Source organism: Littorina saxatilis, linkage group LG13 (assembly GCF_037325665.1).
Source record: "Littorina saxatilis isolate snail1 linkage group LG13, US_GU_Lsax_2.0, whole genome shotgun sequence".
Taxonomy (NCBI): Eukaryota; Metazoa; Mollusca; class Gastropoda; order Littorinimorpha; family Littorinidae; genus Littorina; species Littorina saxatilis.
Window position 1 is genome coordinate 1,027,056 of NC_090257.1, and position 23,527 is coordinate 1,050,582.

Sequence of the window (23,527 nt, forward strand, 5' to 3'; positions counted from 1 at the left end):
TGTCAAGTTTCTATTTTGGGAGAGCATATAATGATATGAAGACAACAACCAGCCTGGCTTATGGTGGTGTCTTCACACGCATTTTAAGTCCAAAATTAGTAAGTCTTCAATTTAGTTCCATATAAAAGATTCGGGCCAGCCCTTCAGCTGTCGGGGCTTGAAGTGTTACATTGGGTATGAGTATTCTCCACTTGGTCACACAACAACAATCAACAACGTGGTCACACAACAACAATCAACAACTTGGTTACACAACAACAATCAACAACGTGGTCACACAACAACAATCAACAACGTGGTCACACAACAACAATCAACAACGTGGTCACACAACAACAATCAACAACGTGGTCACACAACAACAATCAACAACGTGGTCACACAACAACAATCAACAACTTGGTCACACAACAACAATCAACAACTTGGTCACACAACAACAATCAACAACTTGGTCACACAACAACAATCAACAACTTGGTCACACAACAACAATCAACAACTTGGTCACACAACAACAATCAACAACTTGACTGCAACATGTGCATAGATTGATTTTTTTGTTGCAGATTGGCTGTGGCTTTTTAAGATAATAACTTCTTTCTTTTTAAACCCTCCTCTGCCGAAGGCCGCGGTCAATAAATATGAAACAAAAGACGATATGCTCCCCCTCGTACAGACAAACAAGAAGAGCAAACGCTCGATCGAGTCACTTTCGCAGTTCTGAATATTATATGAGGCATCAGATGGACTGGAAGAAATTGCTATTCACAACACAATGAGTCACGTTCACATAAAATTTGAGCCCGGTCACTTTTATAGTTTCCGAGAAAAGCCCAACGTTAAGTTGTGTGTTGCCGAACAGAAAAGGCTAGTTATCTCCCTTGTTTTTCTGATAACGTTCGTAAAAGGCTACAGATGTAAATACTTTGATGTAAAGAATAATCCTACAAAGTTTCAATCACATCCGATGAACTTTGTCAAAGATATAAAATGTCTAATTTTTCCTTTGACGCTGACCTGTGACCTTGAAAAAGGTCAAAGGTCAACGAAACCATCGTTAAAGTGTAGAGGTCATTGGAGGTCACGACTAAACAAAATATGAGCCCGATCGCTTTGATAGTTTCCAAGAAAAGTCCAACGTTAAGGTGGTGTCTACGGACGGCCGGCCGGACAGACTAACACTGACCGATTACATAGAGTCACTTTTTCTCAAGTGACTCAAAAAGCTGGTCTGTCAACAACCCATCAAACATCTTATAATAGGTTACACACTCCGAGTTCTGAATATCGTGCATATTTTCCCTAGGGTCGATTTTCAGGTATTACCGAGCCTCTAAATATGCACGATATTCAGGTGTGTAAGCTTTTTATCCCATTACTCAGACGTTTTCATTAAAAAAAAATCAACTTTTTGACACAAATTCTGCGAGTGCCTGTTTTCTGCTCATCAAACCTTCCGCGACCGCAAATCGTGTCATGAAATTCATGTGCGAAAAGTTAACGAGTCCCTTTTTGTCTTTTTGGTAAACGCGCCATAAAACGTCTACCGCTAGGTCGGATTGGTTGGAATGTGAGCATTGAAGGTGGTACCCAGTTCTTGCTTCGTGCACACCAGCCCAGGACAGAGGTGCACCGAGAAAAGCTGGGTGGAACAAACAGCGGGGTCGCATTGCTTCAAATTGACATTTTTTTTAACATTCAACCAATCCGACCCTGCAGCTGGTTCCCACCTAGTGGGCTGGTACCCAGTGTTGGAGTCATGCACACTGGCCCAGGTCTCTCTTCCCGTCTTTCTGAATGTCTGTTTTTGTCAGTGGGCCCACTTGTCTGGCTGTCACCAAGGGGTTTATATTTAAATGTTCAAACTCGTAAACGTTGTGTGTGTGTGTGTGTGTGTGTGTGTGTGTGTGTGTGTGTGTGTGTGTGTGTGTGTGTGTGTGTGTGTTTTATTTATGTGTGTGTGTGTGTGTGTGTGTAATAGATGCTTTTACCATGTTTTTAATGTTGTTCAGTATTCATTGAAAGCCACAAATTAATTTCTCATTTTTATATAATACAGTATTGCCTTGCCTTGCCTTGCCTTGCCTTGCCTTGCCTTGTATATGTTTCAGATTAGAAGACTGGTCTGACACACAGCGCAAGCCACGGGGATACCTGCTCGTTTGCGGAATGGATTAATGGAAACTGCAGCCTCCGTGTGCGCGCGCTTGCGTGTGTGGTGCAGCACCTGTACACACGTACAGTACTGTACTCCTTATAACAAACCATTTACCTGTTTCTAGAATGAATATTTTGCTGAAAAATAAAAATAGAGAGACTTATTGTTGGTTAACTCTTAATGATATACGAGACCGAAACACAGCCCAGCCTGACGGTGACTTTACGATACATTTCCCACTACTGGTATGTTGCAGTCACCGAGACAAACTTCGTTCTTGAAATATTTTCTCACTTTCTCAAACTTTGTTTGGATTTTGGCGTCTAGATTTCACTTCGAGAGAGAGGTTCAAAAAGAGACGTCCCGGTTTGTTTGTTTTTGTGGGGTTATTTCTCCATCGATATCGTATGTCTTTATGGAAGGAGAAGATTTCATGGTGGAGGCAGGGACGCGAGAAGTAGATGGTTAATTGTTCAATTGTTAATCCTGAAAGTCATGATCACGTGCAAAAAGTTACGTATGTTAATGAGAAACCACACCGACTTAACAAACCAAGGCGTCTCTTCTTAACCCTCTCTCCAGAAGTGAAATCTCTGACTTGAAAAGTGAAACAAAGAGCCACGAGTCTGTGTTTATGTGTGTGTATGCAAGCAAGCGTGCGTGCGTGCGTTCGAGTGTGCGTGCCGCGATGTGACACCCATTTCTTTCCAAAATATGCACATCGGAGCCAATTCGCTGCCGATTGCTTGCCGTATGATCGCTGAGAACGTGCATTTTCCTCAACTCACATGACCTCAAGCCAAACCTACGTGACCTCGGTCAAAACACTTTGTCAGCGATCACTGCGGGCCATGCAGCGACCATTGCCGCAACGAATCGTGAACTCCGATTAGTATAGTTTCAAAAGAAAAGGATACCGTATTAAGAACACATAGCATAACAAACACATCCGAGTAAGTTGTTGGTCGCGATGGCAGTTTGCTACGTGCTTCGCCTCGCTTTAAAAAGCGTGTATCAGCAAAAGGAGCTCTTACACTCTGCTATACCGCATGAAAATCCTGAGAGGTATTTCCGGAAAACGTCCATTAAGACTGCCATACATACCCACAGCGAAAAACATGATGTATGGATCATTGAGAGACAGATATAAACGCATCTATCAAATTTTAATCAACAAAAAAGCACGAAGATGAAAAAGCTCAATATATGAAACCAACAGAGCTGTCATAAAAGAGCCCAAAACAAACTTTGAAACACAGACTTGAACTGACGTAACCGATTAAAAAAGCCCCCTTATCTTCTGGCATGAAAAGTGTGGTGGTCACACAAAGAAACTGTTCATGTTCTGAAAAGGATAAATAGGTTTTCAACCAACAATAACACCTGTAAATGTCCAAAACACTCCCGACCCAACGTGCAAAATGTTTACCCAAAAAGATCAGGGCCGTCTTCTCCAAAGGAAAGAAGGCGAGCTAAAAGGGTTGGGTGCGGTGCCGTTGTCATCATGCTTGAAAAATTATACTTACTCTTTCTCTTCCTCATGCACGAAGGTTTTGCAACAACGGGAGACAGTAACAAGTAATTCTTTGATTTCACGCAGGTTGTGCAACAACGGGAGACAGTAACAAGTAATTCTTTGATTTCACGCAGGTTGTGCAACAACGGGAGACAGTAACAAGTAATTCTTTGATTTCACGCAGGTTTTGCAACAACGGGAGACAGTAACAAGTAATTCTTTGATTTCACGCAGGTTGTGCAACAACGGGAGACAGTAACAAGTAATTCTTTGATTTCACGCAGGTTCAGCAAAATGCAAATCTGAATTTGCTTCAGGAAACAGGAACCGTCTTGTGCATGAGAGGAGGAAGAGGCGGTCTTAAAGGGATGAGTGACGCTGGACGTGCATCATCTTGAGCGAGGCGCCGATTAGCAGCCTGGCACATCCTCCTCAAAAGATATATGGTCAGCTTTTCCTTGCGTGAAAGAGGCAGGCTTGACGAAGTGGGTGTGGCACATCGCTTTACCTGATCTTGGGCATGGCGCCAATGAGCAGCCTGGAAAATCTCCCTCAAAAGAAAGGGGCAGCTTTTCCCTACGCCAAAGAGGCGGGCTTGAAGGAGTGTGTGTAGCACATCGCCCTCCCTGATCACGGGCATGACGCCATCACCCTCAAGTCCTCAAGAGAGAGGGCCAGAGGGGAAAGAGGCGGGCTTGAAGGAGTGTGTGTAGCACATCGCCTGGTCTGATCACAGGCATGGCGCCATCACCCTCAAGTCCTCAAGAGAGAGGGCCAGAGGGGAAAGAGGCGGGCTTGAAGGAGTGTGTGTAGCACATCGCCTGGTCTGATCACAGGCATGGCGCCATCACCCTCAAGAGACAGGGTTAGAGTTGTAAGAGGCGGGCTTGAAAGGGTGAGTGCGGCGCTGACGCCGGACCTGCTTGATCCTGGGCGTGGCGCCGATGAGCAGCCTGCATATCCTGACGACGTAGCGTTTGACGTGCTGCTCGTCCGCGTTGAGCTGCACAAAGACCCGCGCCACGTTGAATGACTCCATGATGAAGGTGACGAAGAAGGACAGGATCATGGTGATGAAGAAGAAGAAGAACAGGAAGTAGAGCAGGGGGCCCAGGATGGGCTGGCTGTAGGCCCAGCCGTAAAAGTCGCCCTCGCCCAGGCCGAAGTTGAGGAGCGCGCCCAGGGTAGCGGAGAAAGTGCGGTAGTCTTCCAGGTGGGAGACGTAGAGCAGGAAGCAGATCGAGGCGAAGGCCATGCAGGTGATGGAGGCGATGAGGGTCTGGTTGATGATGCTCTGGCGCGCGATGACGAAGGAGCGGAGGAGCACGCGGAAGTAGCGGTTGAAGCGCAGCACGCGGAAGACTTTGAGGACCACCAGCACGAACACCAAGGACTTGAGAACGTCCAGAGTCTGCAACAGAGTGATTGGGTGGGAGAACGTCCAGAGTCTGCAACAGAGTGATTGGGTGGGATGTGCAGATACAGGTATATACCTGGAGGGGGGGGGGATGTCAGTGTGGGTGGTGTTGGAGGATGTGTGTGTGTGTGTGTGTGTGTGTGTGTGTGTGTGTGTGTGTGTGTGTGTGTGGTTGTGTGTGTGTGGTTGTGTCTATCTGTCTGTCAGAGTCTGTGTCTCTGTTCGTGCGTGCGTGCTGTGCTGACGGGCTCGCTTGAAAATAGCGTGGTCAGGCAAAGTCGTTTTGTGTAAAATGTGCTATCACGTCATCCTTTCTCTCTTTATCGTTGATTCCGCATTTGTCACTCTCTCTGGGCCCGGAAATAACGAAGCAGTGCAAATGCTTGCTCAGCTTGGTTCATCGTTTAAGAATGTTTGTTAGAACATATCCACTGTTGAAAGTGATAACGCGAGGTGTCTGCAGCTAGGTCACGATCCCCTTTGATCAACACAGATCGGAGGGATCTATGGCATAGCGAATGATCAACACAGATCTATGGCTTGGCGAATGATCAACACAGATCTATGGCATAGCGAATGATCAACACAGATCTATGGGATAGCGAATGATCAACACAGATCTATGGCATAGCGAATGATCAACACAGATCTAAGGCATAGCGAATGATCAACACAGATCTAAGGCATAGCGAATGATCAACACAGATCTAAGGCATAGCGAATGATCAACACAGATCTATGGCATAGCGAATGATCAACACAGATCTATGGCATAGCGAATGATCAACACAGATCTAAGGCATAGCGAATGATCAACACAGATCTATGGCATAGCGAATGATCAACACAGATCTATGGCATAGCGAATGATCAACACAGATCTATGGCATAGCGAATGATCAACACAGATCTATGGCATAGCGAATGATCAACACAGATCTATGGCATAGCGAATGATCAACACAGATCTATGGCATAGCGAATGATCAACACAGATCTATAGTGTGGGCGTGTGTGTGTTGGTGTGTATGTCAGTGAATGTGTGGGCGTGTGTGTGTGTGTGTCAGTGTGTGTGTGGGTGTGTGTGTGTGTGTGCGTGATTTTACCAACACTACGCTAAATTCCTTGTGCTTTAAATGTTTTTTTAATGTCACTTGGCTCAATAAATACTGTATTCTGTATTCTGTATTCTATGGCATAGCGAATGATCAACACAGATCTAAGGCATAGCGAATGATCAACACAGATCTATGGCATAGCGAATGAGTTTGTGGTGCATTATTATCTTTATCTTATTTTCATTTTATTTACTCTATCATCTCAATGCTGAAAAATTCCGGTCGCTTCCTCCTAGTTTGTTTGTTTGTTCGTTCATGGGCTGAAACTCCCACGTCTTTTACGTGTATGACCGTTTTTACCCCGCCATTTAGGCAGCCATACGCCGCTTTCGAAGGAAGCATGCTGGGTATTTTCGTGTTTCAATAACCCACCGAACTCTGACATGGATTACAGGATTTTTTCGTGCGCACTTGGTCTTGTGCTTTGCGTGTACACACGGGGGGTGCTCGGACACCGAGGAAAGTCTGCACACAAAGTTGACTCTGAGAAATAAATCTCTCGCCGAACGTGGGGACGAACTCACGCTGACAGCGGCCAACTGGATACAAATCCAGCGCGCTACCGACTGAGCTACATCCCCGCCCGCTTCCTCCTAGTGAAAAGCTAGCAGCAACAAAAGCTAGCAGCAACAAAAGCTGCGCTACCTCGGTGTGTGCGTGTTTAGGTGTAATCAGCCAACTGCACCTCTGGCAGAATAACCGAGATCTTTTACGTGCCCCTGTGGTGACACGGGGGTGGGACATGGATACCGTCTTTGAGTCTGCTTATAAAGTTGACCCGTCTCCGTCCCTGCCTGGAATCGTACCCGTGACCTAAGGATCAGCAGTCCAGTGCTCTACCAACTGAGCTACCCGTCTATGAGTCACGCACCTGATCAAGGACCCTGGCCATGGCGAAGCTGACGTAGCAGCTGAAGTGGAGGCCGAACAGCCGGTCCAGGAAGTAATCGACGACGATGACGCGGGCGAGGTGCACGCCGATGGCAGCAAGCGACAGGAAGAAGTTGATGAGCTCCAGGTAGGTCCAGGCTGATTGCATGTAGTCCCCCGCTCCCAACATGATCAGCTCCTCCATCTCGAAGTACATGCTCACAGACAGCATTACCAGCCACCCCATCTGGTGGCCCACACATCCGCCATGTGCTGTATTAATTATACAATATACCACCCCATCTGGTGGCCCACACATCCGCCATGTGCTGTATTTATTATACAATATACCACCCCATCTGGTGGGCCACACATCCGCCATGTGCTGTATTTATTATACAATTTACCACCCCATCTGATTGGCCACACATCCGCCATGTGCTGTATTAATTATACAATATACCACCCCATCTGGTGGGCCACACACCCGCCATGTGCAATATCACTTATACAACATACCACCCCATCTGGTGGCCCACACATCCGCCATGTGCTATATCACTTATACAACATACCACCCTAAACTTGACTACTGTAACTCTCTTCTCTCTGGCTGTCCACTCTACCTCCTGCACAAACTACAGAAAGTTCAAAATTCTGCAGCACGCCTGATCCTCAAAGCACGAAAAAAAGATCATGTCACACCACTTCGCCGCACACTCCACTGGTTACCCATCCAAGCCCGCATTGAATACAAACTGTCCACTCTCTGCTTTCACTTCTTCTCTGCCTCGTCTCCTGCTTATTTCTCTGAACTTCTCACTGTATACACTCCTGCTAGACAACTCCGCTCCTCTTCTGATAGCCGCACCCTAGTCATCCCACACACAAAATCAAAAGCATATGGACAACGCACTTTTGCATTTTGCGCATCGACTCAATGGAACTCTCTCCCCTCTCACATTCGCCACTCTCAGTCAGTACAGTTGTTGTAACGCGTTTTGTCAAAATGTAAAACATTTTACAAAACGCGGGGCGCGCCCCGTGTTTTGTCAAAACATTTTTACAAAACGCGGGGCGCCCCCCGTGTTTTGTCAAAACATTTCACACTTTGTTACAAAACACGGGGCGCGCCCCGCGTTTTGTAAAAACGTTTTGACAAAACGAGTGGCGCGCCCACAAGACCCCTTATCTTCTTTGAAATTGGAAGTCAAGAAAACTTAGAATCTTCACCATCAAATAATTTCCAAATTGTGTGTCTGTCTGTTTGTATGCTACTCATGCAAATCCACAGTTCAATTAAAAGTCATTTATTTCCTTTTACCCCGATTATTTAAAATATCCTGAATGAAGACCAATATTTGTTTTTGTGAGTTGGTTTGCTTGATAGTTTGATTTGTTGCAATTAAAGGGACAATCAAACAAAAGTCTTTAGGATCATTACATTGTCAGTGGGCATGAATCGTCGCCACCCCCCCCCCCCCCCCCCCAAAAAAAAAAAAAAAAAAACAAATCTGCAAGATGCATTGTTTTGCTTATCTTATAGTCTGCTTTTTCACATTTAAAGGGGTTTCCAGCGGGAGTCAGTGAGAACATAATTTTAAGTCATATAAATGTAAACAAAGATTTTCTGAACGAATATTTTTTTTAGTGTGCGTGTTTGTGTTGCCTTGTGTGATAGCCTGATTTTGCTTAGTTAAATGGACATCAAAGCGGAAACAAATTTGATAATTTCAACGTCATATAAAATGTAAACAAAGATCTTCTGATCAAAAACAACATCTGCTTCTTTGTATATATATGTGGGATAGTTTCATTTTGGTGTTAGTTAAAAGGACATCCAAGCGGAAGTCAATGGGGCCATTTTAAGGTTATATAAATTGTAAACAACGATCTTCTGAACGAAGAATTTTTTTTTTTTGCTTCTGTAATAGTCTGAATTCTCGCAGTTAAAAGGACATTCAGATAAAAGTCATTTTGTTCAATTTAACTCAAAATGTAAATATCCTGAATGACGACCATTTTGTTTTTGTGTTCTGGTTTGCTTGATAGTCTTATTTTTTGCAGTTAAAGCGACAATCAAGTGGAAGTCAGTTGCCATTAATCGTCGCCGAAATAAATGAAATTTTCTGCACGATGCATTATTTTGCTTGTGTTATAGTCTGCTGTTTTGCGTTTAAAGGGGTTTTCCAGCGGGAGTCAGTGATATGATAATTTTAACGTCATATAAATGTAAACAAAGATTTTCTGAACGAATAGCTGTAAAACTGAAACTGGATGATAGCCCAGAATTCTAGGGTTATTACATTTTGACAAAACGCGTGTTTGAGCCCCCTGCGTTTTGTAAAAAGTTTTTACATTTTGACAAAACGCGTTAGAACAACAGTCATTCAAGCGAGCACTCAAAACTCACCTCTTCCAGAAACACAACTCCTAAAGTCGCAACATTTTGCCATCCTGTTCTGTAACGGTTCCATCTCTATTCAGCTAGTTATTTTTGGTTTTTGTTTTAAATTATTATAAATATAATTTTTCACTGCAGTAGTCCTTTAACTTTAACCCTTAGCTGTAAGCTAGATATGCACAAGTCATGTCGGTGCCACATAATGCTGACACACATGTTCCTGTGCATAGTTTATGGATAACGTGTAGTTGGGAAGTTAAGAGTAGAAATAATTAGTATTTAGTGTAGGAGGAGGGTTGGGGGTGGGTAGGGGGGGGGGGGTGGGTATGGTTTCCTTTGAGCAGGTCGGTTTCAGTTTTAATAAACAATTCTAGAGAATTGTGTATCTTATATTTGAGTCTTTCGTGTTTTAGACATTGATGCATTTAATAGTTTTAACGAGTTGCCTTTTGTTTTATCATTCTGGTGTTTATCTAGATGTGCTGTGTATCTTATAAGAAGTTCTTAAAAGTTCGAAGTTATTTTAGCATATGTGACCCTCCACCACGAAATGAGTCGCATGTCACCTCGCGCGGTTCTGCGCTAGGCTTAATATAAGTCCGGGGAGTGTCTGGTAACAGTGTGAGGGTCACCTTAGTCACAGGCTTATAACTCAAACAGTTTTCGCTCTTTTCTAAAACGGTTTTCACCACTGGATAGAGCATAAAAAACTCTTTAGGAAAATGTACAAATATGAAAATCATGCAAAGGTGACATGCGACTCATTTCGTGGTGGAGGGTCACATATAGGTTTTTTATGGTCTTAACAGTTAAACATGTATTACGTTATCATTAAGATTCATGCTTTCTTAGCACTAAGCAGTTGTTTTAGTCTGGTTTTCTCTTGTTTTCATCTTATGAACATTCTAAATGTTAGACTAACTTATTGTCTTGTACAGAATAACAACTGTGTGAATGGTGCTATACTGAATGAAAGAGTGTGACATGAAGTTCTTGCACATCATTGTAAAGAGTGTGAATGACGTTTTAGTTTAGATGTCAAGCGCTTAGAGCAAGCCTTTTTAACGAAAGTTTTTGATTTAGCGCTATATAAATGTTATTATTATTATTATTATTATTATTATTATTATTATTATCTGGTGGCCCACACATCCGCCATGTGCTATATCACTTATACAACATACCACCCCATCTGGTGGCCCACACATCCGCCATGTGCTATATCACTTATACAACATACCACCCCATCTGGTGGCCCACACATCCGCTATGTGCTATACCACTTATACAACATACCACCCCATCTGGTGGCCCACACATCCACTATGTGCTATACCACTTATACAACATACCACCCCATCTGGTGGCCCACACATCCGCCATGTGCTATATCACTTATACAACATACCACCCCATCTGGTGGCCCACACATCCACTATGTGCTATACCACTTATACAACATACCACCCCATCTGGTGGCCCACACATCCGCTATGTGCTATATCACTTATACAACATACCACCCCATCTGGTGGGCCACACATCCGCTATGTGCTATATCACTATACAACATACCACCCCATCTGGTGGCCCACACATCCGCTATGTGCTATATCACTTATACAACATACCACCCCATCTGGTGGCCCACACATCCGCTATGTGCTATATCACTTATACAACATACCACCCCATCTGGTGGGCCACACATCCGCTATGTGCTATACCACTTATACAACATACCACCCCATCTGGTGGCCCACACATCCGCTATGTGCTATATCACTTATACAACATACCACCCCATCTGGTGGCCCACACATCCGCTATGTGCTATATCACTTATACAACATACCACCCCATCTGGTGGCCCACACATCCGCTATGTGCTATATCACTTATACAAGCTTATGTTCTCCTTTTTATCCTGATTGAAATTATACGTGCATGTTTTGCAGAAATGACAAGTTTAGGTCAGCTCACCTCGGCCATGGTGATAATGTTCTCCCGTTCGTGTTGGTAGAAGATGAGCTTGACGGTGTGCACGAACATCTTGCTGCTGAAAGGACCCTCGGGCTCCCCTTCACACAGGACGGTGACACTGCTGATGAGGTCCTTGCTGGGCGTGTACAGGTTGACGTCAATCAGCACACCTCGCGTGTACAGGTCCAGCCACTCCAGCTCCTTCAACCTTTCCACTGTCTCCAATGCTTCCTGTGGAAAATATCCGTGTAAGGGGCTCCGCTCACATATTTACTTCAGCATGACCGACGACGCACTGCAGCTTATCCCAGCCCGCTACACGTTGCATGAAAGAACAAGAAGAGCAAACGCTCGATCGAGTCACTTTCGCAGTTCTGAATATTATATGAGGCATCAGATGGACAGGAAGAAATTGCTATTCACAACACAATGAGTCACGTTCACATAAAATTTGAGCCCGGTCACTTTTATAGTTTCCGAGAAAAGCCCAACGTTAAGTTGTGTGTTGCCGAACAGAAAAGGCTAGTTATCTCCCTTGTTTTTCTGATAACGTTCGTAAAAGGCTACAGATGTAAATACTTTGATGTAAAGAATAATCCTACAAAGTTTCAATCACATCCGATGAACTTTGTCAAAGATATAAAATGTCTAATTTTTCCTTTGACGCTGACCTGTGACCTTGAAAAAGGTCAAAGGTCAACGAAACCATCGTTAAAGTGTAGAGGTCATTGGAGGTCACGACTAAACAAAATATGAGCCTGATCGCTTTGATAGTTTCCGAGAAAAGATATAAAATGTCTAATTTTTCCTTTGACGCTGACCTGTGACCTTGAAAAAGGTCAAAGGTCAACGAAACCATCGTTAAAGTGTAGAGGTCATTGGAGGTCACGACTAAACAAAATATGAGCCCGATCGCTTTGATAGTTTCCGAGAAAAGTCCAACGTTAAGGTGGTGTCTACGGACGGCCGGCCGGCCGGCCGGACGGCCGGCCGGCCGGCCGGCCGGACAGACTAACACTGACCGATTACATAGAGTCACTTTTTCTCAAGTGACTCAAAAACCGGCCAAGTACTCGTCATAATCCCTATCGCGGCATTTGTAATAGGCCGTGCGTCGTCTGTGCCGCTGAAACCGCGCAGGTATATTCTGCCTATAAGGTTTACATTGGGTCAAGTTCGGCGCTTTTGGTTGTTCATGTCTTGAACACTTTCCGCAAAAGAAGAATGAAGTATTAACGTGAGGATAATTGATGTTTGGTTTTTGATGTAAGGACAACAGCAGGTCAGACCCTATGCCTGTCTTATTCTCAGGCTTCGGGCTTCCTTCACTGACGCATCCTTGTTAAACTGTCGCATTGTTCTGAGCCCTGGCCTCTCGACCGTCCGATACTTGTTGAACTGTCGCATTGTTCTGAGCCCTGGCCTCTCGACCACCCGATACTTGTTGAACTGTCGCATTGTTCTGAGCCCTGGCCTCGCGACCGTCCAATACTTGTTGAACTGTCGCATTGTTCTGAGCCCTGGCCTCTCGACCGCCCAATACTTGTTGAATTGTCGCATTGTTCTGAGCCCTGGCCTCTCGACCACCCAATACTTGTTGAACTGTCGCATTGTTCTGAGCCCTGGCCTCTCGACCACCCAATACTTGTTGAACTGTCGCATTGTTCTGAGCCCTGGCCTCTCGACCACCCGATACTTGTTGAACTGTCGCATTGTTCTGAGCCCTGGCCTCTCGACCGTCCGATACTTCTTGAACTGTCGCATTGTTCTGAGCCCTGGCCTCTCGACCGTCCGATACTTGTTGAACTGTCGCATTGTTCTGAGCCCTGGCCTCTCGACCGTCCGATACTTGTTAAACTGTCGCATTGTTCTGAGCCCTGGCCTCGCGACCACCCGATACTTGTTGAACTGTCGCATTGTTCTGAGCCCTGGCCTCGCGACCGTCCGATACTTGTTGAACTGTCGCATTGTTCTGAGCCCTGGCCTCTCGACCGTCCGATACTTGTTGAATTGTCGCATTGTTCTGAGCCCTGGCCTCTCGACCGTCCGATACTTGTTAAACTGTCGCATTGTTCTGAGCCCTGGCCTCGCGACCGTCCTATACTTGTTGAACTGTCGCATTGTTCTGAGCCCTGGCCTCTCGACCGTCCGATACTTGTTGAACTGTCGCATTGTTCTGAGCCCTGGCCTCTCGACCGTCCTATACTTGTTGAACTGTCGCATTGTTCTGAGCCCTGGCCTCTCGACCGTCCGATACTTGTTGAACTGTCGCATTGTTCTGAGCCCTGGCCTCTCGACCGTCCCATACTTGTTGAACTGTCGCATTGTTCTGAGCCCTGGCCTCTCGACCGTCCGATACTTGTTGAACTGTCGCATTGTTCTGAGCCCTGGCCTCTCGACCGTCCCATACGTTTGACGCGCACTATTTGCTTTGAAGCCAGGACATTTTGACCCATACCTATTTTCAATCCAGATCTAACTAACCTATTGTCCTCTCAGTCTGGGAACAACACTCTTTCATAGCTGTACGTAGGTGAGGGGGAGGGGAGTTCTGGGACGTCAAGAGAAATCGTAACTAACCGTGTCATTGCCGGGCAGATCGATAGCATAGCCTCCCCCAGGGTAGACCGCCCTTTCCCCCCACGTCGCGGGCTCTTGCAGTTCCGTGCTTGACCTGTACTGCCAGGCTTTGGTCAAGCCGTCCTTCATGGCCGCCACCTGTCCCGTTATGGGGGTCGTCCAGTTGTGGTTGAAGTCGCGCGTGTCTTGCACCGCGAAACTGAACTCGGGCAGGCAGTGGGCTCTTCCCAGGTACTGGCTAAACTCGCGAGGGATGACGGACTTGCAAGAGTCTGCAAGAGATAGCGCATAGTGCTTTTAGTTATGCGCAATAGAAATCTCCTTAATAAATAAATAAATAGCATCTTTCTGTACGCTCTGTAGCATGGTTGGCTAGGCTAGGTTTGTAAAGCACTGGACTTGCGGTCACATGTTCGAAACATGGCCGGGATGAACACGGGTCAACTTTATGTTCTGACCCAGAGACGGTATTCATGTGTCATCCCCGTGCCCGAGTTGTCCTCGGTTATTCTTCATGTGACTGATTACAACTACACATGCAAACACCTGGCAAGCGCAACTCGTGTTGCTGCTATCTTATTTCTGGGACGAAGCTATCCGAATTTCCAAGCAATGGGATTAAATGTATGAATAAATGAATAAATAATGGTCAATTATGCTACTTACAAGGTACGTTTTCTTTCTATCGTTTTTTATACGTAAAACACACCATGTCAATAATAATATGGGTTAATATAAAGTGATATAATATTCTGAGTTTGATATCTTACGGTAGGATTTCTAAGTACACAAGATCTCCTTCTTCTTCTTCGTTCATGGGCTGAAACTCCCACGTTCACTCATGTTTTTACACGAGCGGGTTTTTACATGTTTGACCGTTTTTACCCCGCCATTCAGGCAGCCATATACCGCTTTCGGGGGAAGCATGCTGGGTATTTTCGTGTTTCTACATGGAGGGGGATAAGGCTCTAGCAGGTCCATACATAAGTTGACCTGGGAGATCTGAAAAATCTCCACCCTTAACACACCAGGCGGCCGCGGCCGGGATTTGAACTCGCGGCCTTCCGATTAGGAGGCCGATGTCTTATCCACAAGTCCACTGCGCCCGTCATAACAAGATCTAAACTTTGGCTCTGACGAAGGCTCGTTATCTGAATATCGCATGCATGCCCGCGCGTCTATCACGCTGCAAGTTTTCCGAGGCGTGCAATGTTTGATAAAAAAAAAAAAGAAGCGAGAGAGTGCATGGTTTTACTTCAATAACAAACGACTGCTAGTGAGCAAATGGCAAAACAGAAACATTGAAAAAAGTGCTCACCTTAACAGTTGACTCAAACACCAAATAAATATCAATGACATTTAAATAGGTATGAATAAATAATTTATATACCAAATTAATATAAATAATAAATATAAATGATAACAAATATACCAAATAAATATGTACACATTTCATTTCAATTCCATTACGTTAATATCCCACTGCTGGGAAATTCAGGCTGCTCCCTTCCAGTGGAGAAAACACCAAAGTCCGTTCGAACCCGAACTTCAAACAGGTGACCCGTGGGCCGCAAGTCCAGCGCTCTACCAGCTGAGCTTGTAAGCTCCTACAAAAACAAACGTCAATGTTGCAGAATGTTTTTTAATTTTAGTGTCCAGAGTTGAAAGTGATTGGCGCACAACTGACCATTGCCGGGTTTCTGTCGGACCTGCCTGAGACGGATGCCCCCCAGCACGACTGAGACGCCACTGGCAGTGGTCCTGTTGGGGTGAGCGTACAGGGTGGGCAGCAGGGTGTCAGTCAGGTAGTCCCACACGTCTTCCGCCTTCCCGATCTGGGACATTACAGAGTTCTAGATGATCCAACGTGTAGCAAAGACCTGTACGTGTACGTGTAGATATTGCGTCACCCGTGACTCACTTTTTTCTCCAATGTTCCAAATCATACGTTGTTTTGCTCCCACCAAGACTGCAGATCTTGGCAAACGCGAGACGTAAAAACTAGATTTGATAACGTTACCCGTACACGTTCCCGTACACGTCCTGAAAAGTGCTGATCTAGATCTTCCTATTAACAGTGGAACGCCCCTTTTAAGACTCCCCAATGTAAGACTCCCCAATGTAAGACTCCCTCCCGTTTCAGACCCTGTTTTCTCAGATTTCTGTTGATAACCTCTGTATATTTACCTCCATTTCAAGATTCCTTCCTTGTTACATTTAGTCAAGTTTTGACTAACGTTTTAACATCGAGACGAGGGTCGTGGTGTATGTGTGTGTGTGTGTCGGTGCGTGTGTGTGTGTAGAGCAATTCAGAGTAAACTACTGGACCGATCTTTATGAAATTTTACATGAGAGTTCCTGGGTATGATCTCCCCAGATGGTTTTTTTTCATTTTTTTCGATAAATGACGTCATATCCGGCTTTTTGTAAAAGTTGAGGGGCACTGTCAACCCTAATTTTTCAATCAAATTGATTGCAATTTTGGCCAAGCAATCTTCGACGAAGACCGGACTTTGGTATTGCATTTCAGCTTGGAGGCTTAAAAATTAATTAATGACTTTGGTCATTACAAATCTGAAAATTGTAATTAAAATTATTTTTTTATAAAACGATCCAAATTACATTCATCTTATTTTTCATCATTTTCTGATTCCAAAAACATATAAATATGTTATATTTGGATTAAAAACAAGCTCTGAAAATTAAAAATATAAAAATTATGATTAAAATAAAATTTTCGAAATCGATTTAAAAACAATTTCATCTTATTGGTTGTCGGTTCCTGGCGGAGCTGCAATCATGTGCGTGTGTTTTTGTGAGAGAGAGGGAGGGAGAGAAAGAGGGGAAGGCGGAGCTGCAATCATGTGTGTGTGTGTGTGTGTGTGTTTGCGAGAGAGAGGGGGGGAGAGGAAGAGGGGAAGGCGGAGCTGCAATCATGTGTGTGTGTGTGTGTGTGTTTTATTGTGAGAGAGAGGAAGGGAGAGGAAGAGGGGAAGGCGGAGCTGCAATCATGTGTGTGTGTGTGTGTGTGTGTGTTTTTGTGAGAGAGAGGGGGGGAGAGGAAGAGGGGAAGCCGGAGCTGCAATCATGTGTGTGTGTGTTTTTGTGAGAGAGAGGGGGGAAGAGGAAGAGGGGAAGCCGGAGCTGCAATCATGTGTGTGTGTGTGTGTGTGTGTGTGTGTGTTGTTGTGATAGAGAGGGGGGAGAGGAAGAGGGGAAGGCGGAGCTGCAATCATGTGTGTGTGTGGGGGGTTTTTTTGTGAGAGAGGGAGGGAGAGGAAGAGGGGAAGGCGGAGCTGCAATCATGTGTGTGTGTGTTTTTTTGTGAGAGAGAGGGGGGGAGAGGAAGTGGGGAAGGCGGAGCTGCAATCATGTGTGTGTGTGTGTGTGTGTGTGTGTGTGTGTGTGTGTTGTTGTGATAGAGAGGGGGGAGAGGAAGAGGGGAAGGCGGAGCTGCAATCATGTGTGTGTGTGTGTGTGTGTGTTTTTGTGAGAGAGAGGGGGGAGAGGAAGAGGGGAAGGCGGAGCTGCAATCATGTGTGTGTGGGGTTTTTTTTCGTGAGAGAGAGGGGGGGAGAGGAAGAGGGGAAGGCGGAGCTGCAATCATGTGTGTGTGTGTGTGTTTTTGTGAGAGAGAGGGGGGGAGAGGAAGAGGGGAAGGCGGAGCTGCAATCATGTGTGTGTGGGGTTTTTTTTCGTGAGAGAGAGGGGGGGAGAGGAAGAGGGGAAGGCGGAGCTGCAATCATGTGTGTGTGTGTGTGTGTGTTTTGTGAGAGAGAGGGGGGGAGAGGAAGAAGGGAAGGCGGAGCTGCAATCATGTGTGTGTGTTTTTGTGAGAGAGAGGGAGGGAGAGGAAGAGGGGAAGGCGGAGCTGCAATCATGTGTGTGTGTGTGTGTGTGTGTTTTTGCGAGAGAGAGGGGGGGAGAGGAAGAGGGGAAGGCAGAGCTGCAATCATGTGTGTGTGTGTGTGTGTGTTTTATTGTGAGAGAGGAAGGGAGAGGAAGAGGGGAAGGCGGAGCTGCAATCATGTGTGTGTGTGTGTTTTTGTGAGAGAGAGGGGGGGGAGAGGAAGAGGGGAAGCCGGAGCTGCAATCATGTGTGTGTGTGTTTTTGTGAGAGAGAGAGGGGGGGAGAGGAAGAGGGGAAGGCGGAGCTGCAATCATGTGTGTGTGTGTGTGTGTGTGTGTTTTTGTGAGAGAGAGGGGGGGAGAGGAAGAGGGGAAGCCGGAGCTGCAATCATGTGTGTGTGTGTGTGTTTTGTGAGAGAGAGGGGGGAGAAGAAGAGGGGAAGGCGGAGCTGCAATCATGTGTGTGTGTGGGGGTTTTTTTGTGAGAGAGGGAGGGAGAGGAAGAAAGGAAGGCGGAGCTGCAATCATGTGTGTGTGTGTTTTTGTGAGAGAGAGGGGGGGAGAGGAAGAGGGGAAGGCGGAGCTGCAATCATGTGTGTGTGTGTGTGTGTGTGTGTGTTGTTGTGATAGAGAGGGGGGGAGAGGAAGAGGGGAAGGCGGAGCTGCAATCATGTGTGTGTGTGTTTTTGTGAGAGAGAGGGGGGAGAGGAAGAGGGGAAGGCGGAGCTACAATCATGTGTGTGTGTGTGTTTTTGTGAGAGAGAGGGGGGGAGAGGAAGAGGGGAAGGCGGAGCTGCAATCATGTGTGTGTGGGGTTTTTTTCGTGAGAGAGAGGGGGGGAGAGGAAGAGGAGAAGGCGGAGCTGCAATCATGTGTGTGTGTGTGTGTGTGTGTGTGTGTTTTGTGAGAGAGAGGGGGGAGAGGGAGAGGAGAAGGTGGAGCTGCAATCATGTGTGTGTGTGTGTTTTTTTGTGAGAGAGAGGGGGGGAGAGGAAGAAGGGAAGGCGGAGCTGCAATCATGTGTGTGTGTGTGTTTTTGTGAGAGAGAGGGAGGGAGAGGAAGAGGGGAAGGCGGAGCTGCAATCATGTGTGTGTGTGTGTGTGTGTGTTTTTGTGTGAGAGAGGGGGGGGGAAGAGGGGAAGGCGGAACTGCAATCATGTGTGTGTGTGTGTGTGTTTGTGAGAGAGAGGGGGGGAGAGGAAGAGGGGAAGGCGGAGCTGCAATCATGTGTGAGTGGGGGGGGGGGGGTTGTGAGAGAGAGGGGGGGGGGAGAGGAAGAGGGGAAGGCGGAGCTGCAATCATGTGTGTGTGTGGGGGGGGGGTTGTGAGAGAGAGAGAGGGGGGGGGGGGAGAGGATGGGGTGAAGTACTGGACATGAGGAGAACAACAAATAAAGGAGTAGGGATAAAGCCAAAGGTAATCTATTTTCAAAGGCAGACAAGCAGGAAGGCAAGCTTTAATCTCACGATCTGACCCCGAATGCACACAACATGTGCAAAAAAACTAAAACTATAAGTAGCTGGAGATTGGTTCTGATTACCCCTTGTTGCACACGTCGTATGTATTTACAGGGCTTTTGTTCCTTAGTTTCTCACATCTTAAAACAGTACTATGCCTCATTTGTTGACGATCTTAAACACGCCGGATAAATAGCTACAGCGTGTTTTGCAAGCATAACACACATAAAGCTACAGTCCTCATAACATGGCCAAGGGTGGTAGGTCTAGAACTATCAAGTTCTCACGTCCTCCAGGCTCATGTCGCCGTACGCGCCTTCCTCCAGCATGATCCTGGCGACGTCGTTGGTGCGGCTAGCGTCCTCCACAATCGTGTGGCCTTGACAGGCGATGGCCACCACGACGAGGAAGACGCACCAGATCAACGTATCCCGCAGGATCATCCTCGCCTTGGCGTCCTGTTCCAGTCGCAGCTTGATGTCCTGAGCCTGCTGGGCAAAAATAGTTTATCAGACCACTCATGAGATAACGATATCGTTCAAAACACACGTGTGTATATCAAGTAAATGAGGTCGTGTTAAACTAGTCTGGCAGGGACCTGCTTTTTCACCGCTTATGATGCCAACGTCACCGAGACAAACGTCATTATGGAAACACTTCTGCGCCTGCTGTTTCCACTGGAAGAGTTTTTAGAACTAACTCGTCACGCTACACTTTCTAAAGTGATGTGACTTCCTCGAGGCCTATTCTTATAGTCTGAAACAAAGAGAAAAGCTGAATTAAGAGACTGTGTACATCGTGGCGTCAGTAGCAATGACATGGGTAAAGCGCACACACCTTCCCGTGAAAAGTCTTTTACTCACTGCCACAGAGCTGACCAGGATTTCACTTGGGTTAGGAACATCCCTACCAAGAACCAAAAACAGAACATCCCTACCAAGAACCAAAAACAGAACATCCCTACCAAGAACCAAAAACAGAACATCCCTACCAAGAACCAAAAACAGAACATCCCTACCAAGAACCAAAAACAGAACATCCCTACCAAGAACCAAAAACAGAACATCCTGACCGCTCCCTGTGCACATTTTGGAGTAATTAATTTCAATAATAATTGGAATAAAATCAATTTGTTATGACACAGGAAGCTCTCAGGCTGTTGTTCGTTGGGCTGTGTCAAAGGGGAGGGGGGGTGGGGGTGGATGGCAGTATCTCATGTAGAATCCTGGGGGGGGGTGGGGGGGTGGATGGCAGTATCTCATGTAGAATCCTGGACAGATCTAAGATCGCCGCCAGAATTTCTTATAACATGGGAAGGACTGTACCCCTAAGCACTTGTCAAAGGTAGATATGGTATAAACAAGTCACCTTGCTGCGTGGTATGGGGTACTGAGATGGTATAAACAAGTCACCTTGCTGCGTGGTATTGGGTACTGAGATGGTATAAACAAGTCACCTTGCTGCGTGGTATGGGGTACTGAGATGGTATAAACAAGTCACCTTGCTGCGTGGTATGGGGTACTGAGATGGTATAAACAAGTCACCTTGCTGCGTGGTGTGGGGTACTGTGATGGTATAAACAAGTCACCTTGCTGCGTGGTGTGGGGTACTGTGATGGTATAAACAAGTCACCTTGCTGCGTGGTATGGGGTACTCATAATCCACGGAGGTCCACATGCCATCCAACATCTTTCTGCGGGCTTCGTACTGCTTCAGCATCTTCACGTGTAGCAGCTGGTTATTCTCGTCTGCAACAAGAGAAGGCATGCAGTAATAGCCACTGGCATCGTCAACAGCCAAGCCTCGATGACCCTGCAAGATTCCCTTTTGCTGGTCTTTACCATCCTAACTTTCCAAGTACAGAAAGGCGTTCACTGACTCTCAGCTGTAATCTCAACACAGACTCCCACATACGCCACCCATTGTACACCGTGACTCCGGCCCCCTCTCTTTCATCAACCTTTTGCCATTCCAAAGTAACAGATACAAAGAGGTGGTCCGTGACTCCCAAGTGCACTCTCATCAACACTCTCATCATGAGTTCCATTGCGTCACCTACCGTGCAAGGTGACTCCCCCCCCCCTCCTTTCGCCAAGTTTTTACCATCCCAAATGATCAACTGCGGAGAAATGGACACTGACTTACAACATGGCTCCCATCATGGCCAGTTCTTTTTCTACGTTCATGGGCTGAAGCTTCCATGTACACTCGCTTTTATTGCACAATTGGGTTTTTACGTGTATGGCCGTTTTTACCCCGCCAATTAGGCAGCCATACGACGAGTTCGGAGGAATAATGGCCAGTGTTGTTCTCAGGAACTGTTTTTCGGTCACTCACACTTACATTTTGTATGCGACCCCTGTACGGTCGATCGTCACATACTTCTGTCAATCTTTTAACAATCAATTGTCCTACTAGGCCAACAAAGCAAGAGCAGTTACCCCAGTACATGTCTTCTCCTTCTTGTCGATCGCCTAGACCTAGACCTAGACCTATACCTAGACCTAGACCTAGACCTAGACCTAGACCTGTGCATGTCATCAGTACACGTCCACTTGACCGTTGTCGTCAGAGTCCTGAACAAACAATGCATGCCTCCTTAGGGCTCAACAAACTCTGCGTTCCTGCATACTACACGCACTACAAAACACATGCTAGAATTTCTTGAAAAGGTCCCGCGACGCACTAAACCTGAAAAGAATGGGTTCTGGGACGCACTTAATTTGCGTTATCAAGCGTACCAGACAAGAACGTTCCCTTCGATGAATTTCGAAGACGAATTTTTTTTTCAGATCGGTACGGACGCGATTTAACGGTTGTCATGACAAATAACGTTCTTGAGAAGATCTCGCAAAATCCCCAAATCGTCGTGGTCTTGGGACCCTCTCAGGTTCCAATAAAGGGTCCTTCAACATTAAAATCTGGGTTCCCGAGACCCTCTCAAGTTCCGATAAAGGGTCCTTCAACATTAAAATCTGGGTTCCCGAGAGCCTCTGTGTAGAGCGTTTGTGGGGAGCCCTATACTCCTACCGCATCACCCACCGTACAAGGTGACTCCGGCCACCTCCCTGACGTTGACGTGCTGGCCGAGGATGAGGATGTAGAGGATGGACATGATAAAGACCTTGACAGGCTGGATGAGGAAGACGTTGTTGCAGAAGCCGGTGAAGAAGGCAGTGAGCCAGTCCACGGAGCCCTGGTACCCCAGGCGCAGGCCGTAGAGCATCACTACCCACGACACGCTGAGGTTGACCACTATGGCAAGGGTCCAAGTCAAGTAGATGCTCCACCAGGGTAGACTGGTGCTGTATGGGGAAACACACCCAGTGCTTTTTATGGTATGAGCGTGTATATTTAAGTTAACTTATGTTTTATTCGTTCAGGTCTACTTATAAATTGTATATAACCGGATGGCAATGACCAGTAGACCACAGACGTTGTCGACTTTCTTCCTCCTCTTCAACTCTCTGATCGCAAATTTTTTTTCAATCGAGCCGTCAGAAATGAATCCAGCACAATATAAGTCAAGGGGGACGGTGGGCAAGGAATGTGTGCGGCACCAAGCGATGAAACGTACAGCAAGTACTGGACCAACTCTGACTCGTCGGCTAGCACTTTTTTGTCCGCTTTCAAGTGTCCAGTATTCATTTTTTTACATTTAGTCAAGTTTTGACTAAATGTTTTAACGTAGAGGGGGGAATCGAGACGAGGGTCGTGGTGTATGTGTGTGTGTGTGTGTGTGTGTGTGTGTGTGTGTCTGTCTGTCTGTGTGTGTGTGTAGAGCGATTCAGACTAAACTACTGGACCGATCTTTATGAAATTTGACATGAGAGTTCCTGGGTATGATATCCTCAGACTTTTGTTTCATTTTTTTGATAAATGTCTTTGATGACGTCATATCCGGCTTTTCGTGAAAGTTGAGGCGGCACTGTCACGCTCTCATTTTTCAACCAAATTGGTTGAAATTTTGGTCAAGTAATCTCCGACAAAGCGCGGACTTCGGTATTGCATTTCAGCTTGGTGGCTTAAAAATTAAATAATGACTTTGGTCATTAAAAATCTGAAAATTGTAAAAAAAACAAAATTTATAAAACGATCCAAATTTATTTTCATTTAATTCTCCATCATTTTCTGATTCCAAAAACATATAAATATGTTGTATTTGGATTAA

At 46.0% G+C, this 23,527-nt stretch overlaps 1 protein-coding gene across 1 annotated transcript in view; it reads right to left on the reverse strand.

Moving 5' to 3' along the window:
• Positions 1 to 3,310: 3,310 nt before the first annotated feature.
• The window catches only part of LOC138946219 (uncharacterized), a 138,564-nt gene continuing 118,347 nt past the window's right edge, over positions 3,311 to 23,527 (reverse strand). Inside the window, exons 32-39 of the mRNA XM_070317743.1 lie at positions 22,399 to 22,661; positions 20,989 to 21,104; positions 19,644 to 19,844; positions 15,737 to 15,884; positions 14,050 to 14,321; positions 11,470 to 11,700; positions 7,084 to 7,329; positions 3,311 to 5,088 (exon numbers count right to left, since the gene is read on the reverse strand). Of these exons, the coding sequence (XP_070173844.1) occupies positions 4,531 to 5,088; positions 7,084 to 7,329; positions 11,470 to 11,700; positions 14,050 to 14,321; positions 15,737 to 15,884; positions 19,644 to 19,844; positions 20,989 to 21,104; positions 22,399 to 22,661 (2,035 nt within the window). The 3' untranslated portion in view covers positions 3,311 to 4,530. The remainder of the gene's footprint in view (positions 5,089 to 7,083; positions 7,330 to 11,469; positions 11,701 to 14,049; positions 14,322 to 15,736; positions 15,885 to 19,643; positions 19,845 to 20,988; positions 21,105 to 22,398; positions 22,662 to 23,527) is intronic.